Source organism: Trichechus manatus, unplaced genomic scaffold (genome assembly GCF_000243295.1).
Source record: "Trichechus manatus latirostris isolate Lorelei unplaced genomic scaffold, TriManLat1.0 scaffold00131, whole genome shotgun sequence".
Taxonomy (NCBI): Eukaryota; Metazoa; Chordata; class Mammalia; order Sirenia; family Trichechidae; genus Trichechus; species Trichechus manatus.
This window is the reverse complement of record NW_004444067.1, coordinates 756,022-762,666: the sequence shown is the minus strand read 5'-3', so window position 1 is coordinate 762,666 and position 6,645 is coordinate 756,022. Positions and strand designations below refer to the sequence as shown.

Below are 6,645 nucleotides of genomic sequence, written 5' to 3'. Positions count from 1 at the left end.
TTCTGGGCAGCTTTGCAAAACTCTCCAGCCCAGAGCGAGCCTGCGGAGAAAGCGTGAAACTGGGAAGGAAAAGTATTCCGTGGTTGGACCCAACAACTCCTTGCAGCATGAAATTCACACACACACATGCACACACACACCCGCTTCCCAGAAGTGACCTCTTGGGCGAAACTGCATGCATTTTGGGTCCTGGCCACGCTATGTGCTTTGCCTCTTGCCCAGTCAGCCAGTCAGTGATCCAGGTTCCAGAGAAAGGACTTCAGTGACTCTGTCATTCCCTGGCTGAGGTTTCTGTCCTCCGTGCAGGAGCAGGTCTACCCTGAGCACCGTGCCTGCATCCCGGGGCGATGGAGCTGGAGACACAGCGGCTGGGTGAGTGGTAGTGTTCAGAAAAGCAACTGCGCCTTTGTGGGGGCTCTGGGAACTGCCCTGGACACGGTGTGCTGGCTCTCAATCCACCATGGACAACAGGTCATGCTGCCTCATTGAGGGGGACCCCATCTCCCAGGTGATGCCCCCGCTGCTCATCCTGGCCTTCGTACTGGGTGCCCTGGGTAACGGCATTGCCCTGTGTGGCTTCTGCTTTCACATGAAGACCTGGAAGCCCAGCACCATTTACCTGTTCAACTTGGCCGTAGCTGACTTTCTCCTCATGATCTGCCTGCCCTTTCGAACAGACTACTACCTCCGACACAGACGCTGGGCCTTTGAGGACATCCCCTGCCGGGTGGTGCTCTTCATGTTGGCCATGAACAGGGCTGGGAGCATCGTCTTCCTCACCGTAGTGGCCGTGGACAGGTATTTCAAAGTGGTCCACCCCCACCATATGGTGAACACCGTCTCCAACCGGGTGGCGGTGGGCCTCGTCTGTGCCCTTTGGGTCATGGTCATCCTGGGGACTCTGTACCTTCTGACGGAGAACCACCTATGTATGCAAGAGAAGGTCATCTCTTGTGAAAGCTTCATTATGGAGTCGGCCAACGGCTGGCACGACATCATGTTCCAGCTGGAGTTCTTTCTGCCCCTCGGCATCATCCTCTTCTGCTCCTTCAAGATTGTTTGGAGCCTGAAGCAGCGGCAGCGGCTGGCCAGACGGATGAGGAAGACCACGCGGTTCATCGTGGTGGTGGCTCTTGTGTTCATCACCTGCTATCTGCCCAGCGTGTCGGCCAGGCTGTACTTCCTGTGGACCGTGCCCTCTAGCGCCTGTGACCCGTCTGTCCATGTAGCCCTCCACGTTACCCTCAGCTTCACCTACATGAACAGCATGCTGGACCCCCTGGTGTACTATTTTTCAAGCCCCTCGTTCCCCAAGTTCTACACCAAGCTCAAAATCGGCAGTTTGAGAACCAGGCATCCGGGGCACTCCAAGACCACCCTGAGGCCAGAAGAGATATCCATTTCAAACCTTTGTCATAAGAGCTGCAGCAACGTGGCAACGAGCTTCCAAAGCCAGCCCAATGTCCAGCAGGATCTCCAAGCGTGTTGAACGGCATTAAAACAAACAAGCAAGCAAATCAAGGAGACAGATTGGCAACATAAAAAGAATTCCAGCTAAAGGGTGGAGGGGACATGGAAAACGCCACCCTTTCTTAGCTGTGTACTCCTCACTCTGGAAAACAAAATTCACATTGTTAAACCTTTTTGGAAGGTCCAGCCGAATGGAGTGAGTGGATTGTATTTATATGTTCTGATTACAATGTCAGGGGAAGTACGTGTATGTAATGGAGGTTGTGTGTGTTGCAGGGGTCAGGAATTGCTTGACTCCTGTGCAATTTTAAACAGCTGAGTAAACAGGTACGAGTGTTGGAACAGGTCATGTTCTCTCTCCTGGGGAAGTAACGAGCTTAATGACTTATCAGTATTTCCCAGCCTTAGACCTTAGATGTTACTTGTCTTGGAAAATACAAACCAGACTAAGTTAATACTTCTTTTTTGGTTGTTGTTGTTGAGAATATACACAGCAAAACATACACAGATTCAACAGTTCAGTGCCATTGATTACATTCCTCAAGTTGTACAACCATTCTCACCCTCCTTTTCTGAGTTGTTCCTCCTGCATTAACATAAAGTCACTGCCCCCTAAGCTTCCTGTTTAATCTTTTGAGTTGCTGTTGTCAGTTTGATCCCATATAGCTAGCTCTTATAAGAGCATAATGCTTGAGGCAAACATTGTTTATTAGTTAACCTAAACTATTTCAGTCGAGTGAGGCCCTTTTGATGGAGGATTCTGATGATTTTCATCTCCTTGGGGGCACCCCCAGCACATGTAATGGTTTTGACTTCCTAGGGAGTCAGTGACAGAATGACAGACACACAATCCGCTGTGACCTCCTTCCAGCTTCACATTTTTTCTACAAGTCTTTGCATTTTAGAGAAGGTGCTTAGGGATATGTTTACCTGCCCTGATTTTTGCAGTGTGAGCTGAGTGCGTGGAAAAAACAAAACAGAACTCTGTCGGCCTTTGGGACATGCTGAGTCTGGGGTAATTGCCCTGACTGCTTGTTATGTAGTGTGAGTGGAAGTGATTCATTCATTCATTCCCCAACTATTCACTGGGTTCTTATTCTGTACCAGGCACTGTGCTAGAGTCCCTTTTACCTGGAGGGCCGTTAGTCAACTCTTGGTTATTCCAAGTTTGGGAGGGGCGAAGAGGGAAGGTCAGGACTTTCACCCTTTTGTGGAATACAGTTTCTAGACCTGTTCTCTGCCAACTTCAGTGCTTTCCTCTTATTCTGGCAAGACTCCCTGCAAACACCAAAGGGTGGGAAGGGTAAGTGTCCATTCTGCACATGAGTTTCCCAAATATGTACACGGGGGCCCCCTCAAATTGACTAGATGATTCTACAAAATGACAGTCCCTACCCTGAATTAGGAATCCCTGAGTGGTGCAAATGGTTAATGCGCTAAGCTGCTAACTGAAAGGTTGGAGGTTCAAATCCACCTACGGTTGCATCGGAAGACAGACCTGGAGATCTGCTTCTGAAAGGTCACAGCCTTGACAACCGTATGGAGCAGTTTCACCCTGCATGCTTGGGGTCATCACGAGTCAGAAACGACTCAATGGGAACTAACAACAACAACCCTGAACTAAGGGAAAAGATTCCAAGTCAAATTTTGCTCCATTTTCAAGCCACAAAGCGATGAAAATAGTTCTAGATTCCTTTATCTATACTTCCTCAAATCCCCTCTGTGGTCTCCTCACTTAAGACCATGCCAGCCTTCTTTGGCTTCAAATACCACTATAGTCAGCCCCTATGTGGTCCTTTCGGGAGGCACCGCCCAGCCCAGTGATTTTTAGCTCCAGTTTCTTTGTCTGTAAAACAGGGGTAACAATGATGCCAATCCCAAAGGGTCGTTGGGAGGATTTGAAAAATGTATGATCCTACAGTATAGAGACTTTGTTCATTGTTATATTCCTAGTGCCCAGAATAGTGCCTGGCACAGAGTAGGTGCTCAATAAATACTTGTTGAATGAATGAATGAATGAATAGTACATGTAAAGCATTAAGTGAAGTGCCTGGAGTAAGTATTCTATACATATGACTTATTACGTTAACACATTTTATACATAACTCAGCTGAGGCACAGAATTGGTTTCTCTGGGAGCTTCCCCAAGTAGCTGTCCCATTATCACCGCCTGAATCCCCCTGCTCCCCAGCTGCCTGGGAAGGAGAAAAGGAAGGACTGTTATCAGTGTCAAGGACCATACATCCTCCTGATAGAAAAATGTGAAAACCCAACTAGATAGTAGACAAGAATTATCTTAGGTGAAGGGAAGGACAGAACGCGCTACAGGGGAAGTCAGCACAACTGGACTAAACCAAAGCTGAGAAGTTTCCTGAATACAACCAAACACCTCAAGGAACAGAGTAGCAGGGGCAGGGGTCTGAGGACCATGGTTTCAGGGGACATCTAGGTCAATTGGCATAACAAAGTTTATTAAGAAAAAGTTCTGCATCCTACTTTGGTGAGTGGCATCTGGGGTCTTAAAAGCTAGCCAGGGGCCACCTAAGATGCATCAATTGGTCCCAACCCACTGGGAGTAAAGGAGAATGAAGAACACCAAAGACACAAGGAAAGTGTTAGCCCAAGAGACAGAAAAGGCCACATAAACCAGAGACTGCATCATCCTGAGACCAGAAGAACCAGATGGTGCCTGGCTACCACCAATGACAACCCTGACAGGTAACACAACAGAGAGTCCCTGATGGAGCAGGAGAAAGGTGGGGTACAGAACTCAAATTCTAGTAAAAAGACCAGACTTAATGGTTTGACTGAGACTGGAGGGACCCTGGAAGACATGGCCCCCGGACTCTCTGTTAGCCCAAAACTAAAACCATTCCTGAGGCCAGCTCTTCAGATAAAGATTAGACTGGACTAGGCGACATTAAATGATACTCATGAAGAGTGTGCTTCTTAGCTGAAGTAGATACATGAGACTGAATAGGCAGCTTCTGTCCAGAGGTGAGATGAGGAGACGGAAGAGGTTAGGAGCTGGTTGAATGGATGCAGGAAATCAGGGGTGGAAAGGAGGAGCGTGCTGTCACAGTATAGGGAGAGCAACCAGGGTTACATAACAATGTATGTATAAATTTTTGTATGACAGACTAACTTGAACTGTAAACTTTCACTTTAACTGCAACAATAAAATAAAAAAAAGAAAAAGAAATATGTGAAAACCCGCACTTCTGCTTTTAAAGCTATTCTTAGTTATAATTCTTTCTGGGCTTTCCTTTGTTGCTTCATCCTAGCAAAGATGGGTCCCCAGAGAAAATATGTGTCCTGTGTGAGACTCTATATTGGAAAGACTAAAATTTTGCACTCCAGGGGAAAAGGTCTATTAATTTCCAGAAGCTCATGGCAGGCACGTGGGTAGAGGTTCTCACTGAAAATGGGAATAACGAACAAAAAGCAGCAAAGTGGGAGCTGGGGGAAAGGGAGAAGAAGAGGAAGAGATGAAAAAAGAAAGAAAGAATGAACAAACACAAGAAAGAGAAAGACAGAGGTAGAGAAAGAAAGGCTAAACAAAAACCGAAAGTCTGGAAGCTAAATTTGCTTCCTTTTTTAAGTTTGCAGAATGTGACAAAAAAGAAATCTTATCATGACATGTTCTTCAGAGATTGTAAGGAAGGTGTCTTAGTCATCTAGTGCTGCTCTAACAGAAATACCATAAATGGATGGCTTTAACAAAGAGAAATTTATTTTCTCACAGTCTAGTAGGCTACAAGTCCAAATTCAGGGTGTCAGCTCCAGGATAAGGCTTTCTCTCTCTATTGGCTTGGAGGAAGGTCCTTCTCATCAATCTTCCCCTGGACTAGAAGCTTCTCCGCACAGGAACCCCGGGTTCTCTGCTCCCGGTGTTTCTTTCTTGGTGGTATGAGATTCCCCGACTCTCTGCTCCTTTCCCTTTCCTTTTATCTCTTGTTAGTTAAAAGGTGGTGCATGCCACACCCCAGGGAAACTCCCTTTACATTGAATCAGGGATGTGACCTGAGCAAGGGGTTTACATCCCACCCTCATCCTCTTTAACTACAGACAGAGATTATGATTTATAACACATAGGAAAATCACAAAATGGAGGACAACCACACAATACTGGGAATCATGGCCTAACAAAGTTGACATGTATTTTGTGGGGGCACAATTCAATCCATTACAGAAGGTGAGTGTAGCTTTGCTGACAAGTGTTTAAACAACCAGGAATAAGAAAACCTAATACATTTAGAAGAAGAAATTTTCTCCTCTTTTTCGGGATCTTTCAGAAAGGAAAAGTCAGATGAAAGTCATATAAATAATAAACTTGATATTTATTCTACAGGGATTGTATGGGAAAATAAGAGGTGCCTTTCATTGGTGCTAACAGTGGTAGAAATGTAAGTTCTGGCCTATCTCAGAATGGGCTTCCTTACCCTTTATTAAAACTACTATGATTCAGTAGGTGTCAGAGGTCACTGGAGCGCTTTGATGGGATTATAACTCTGGGCACAGAGGAGTTAAGCCGATTGCTAAAGAGTCTACCGCCAGGCAGGGACTTAGCCACATGCAATGCCTGGTCTCAACTTCCCTGCCTTCTGATCCACAAAGGTTTACCACATAACTCAAGACACCATCATCACAGTGAGAGCAAATATGGTCTCAGGGCCAGCTACGTAATTTGCAAGCTCAATGCAAAATGAAATTGCAAGTCCCTTTTTCAAAAATTAAGACTTTCAAGATGGCAATAGCAGAGCATTCAACTAAGCATGGTACCCTTCTGAGCTTGTCCATGAAACTGGCCCTGAATAAGACCTATATTTATACATACATATTTTTTAAATCTCAATAGATTGATGATAGGTTAAGCTGGAGGAGAATAAACATCAGAGATGGACTCATACACGGGCCTAATCTACATTCAGTTTCCAGTGTATTACACTACAAAAAGATACGGTGGGACAGCGGGAGGGGGGACCAACATTTTATCCCTTGTAAGGATGCCTTCATTCATTTCCTCTTTTGAGGAAAATTTATTAAGCACCAGCACACGCACAGTAAAAACACAAACAAAAAATATAGTCCCTGACTTCCTGAGTTCTATTGTAGAAACCATGAAAAATATAACATTACAATTCAGGGTAACGGTGGTGAAATAGGAAACACAGG

General features: G+C 45.6%; 1 protein-coding gene across 1 annotated transcript; it reads left to right on the top strand.

Moving 5' to 3' along the window:
* Positions 1-460: 460 nt before the first annotated feature.
* Positions 461-1,489, top strand: HCAR1 (hydroxycarboxylic acid receptor 1). Its single transcript, XM_004391326.2, has one exon. The coding sequence runs from the start codon at positions 461-463 to the stop codon at positions 1,487-1,489; it is 1,029 nt and encodes a 342-aa protein (XP_004391383.2).
* Positions 1,490-6,645: the final 5,156 nt, after the last annotated feature.

Bases quoted from the DNA above. Each gene is read 5' to 3' on its own strand.
- HCAR1 (XM_004391326.2), top strand. From the start codon at position 461: ATGGACAACAGGTCATGCTGCCTCATTGAGGGGGACCCCATCTCCCAG.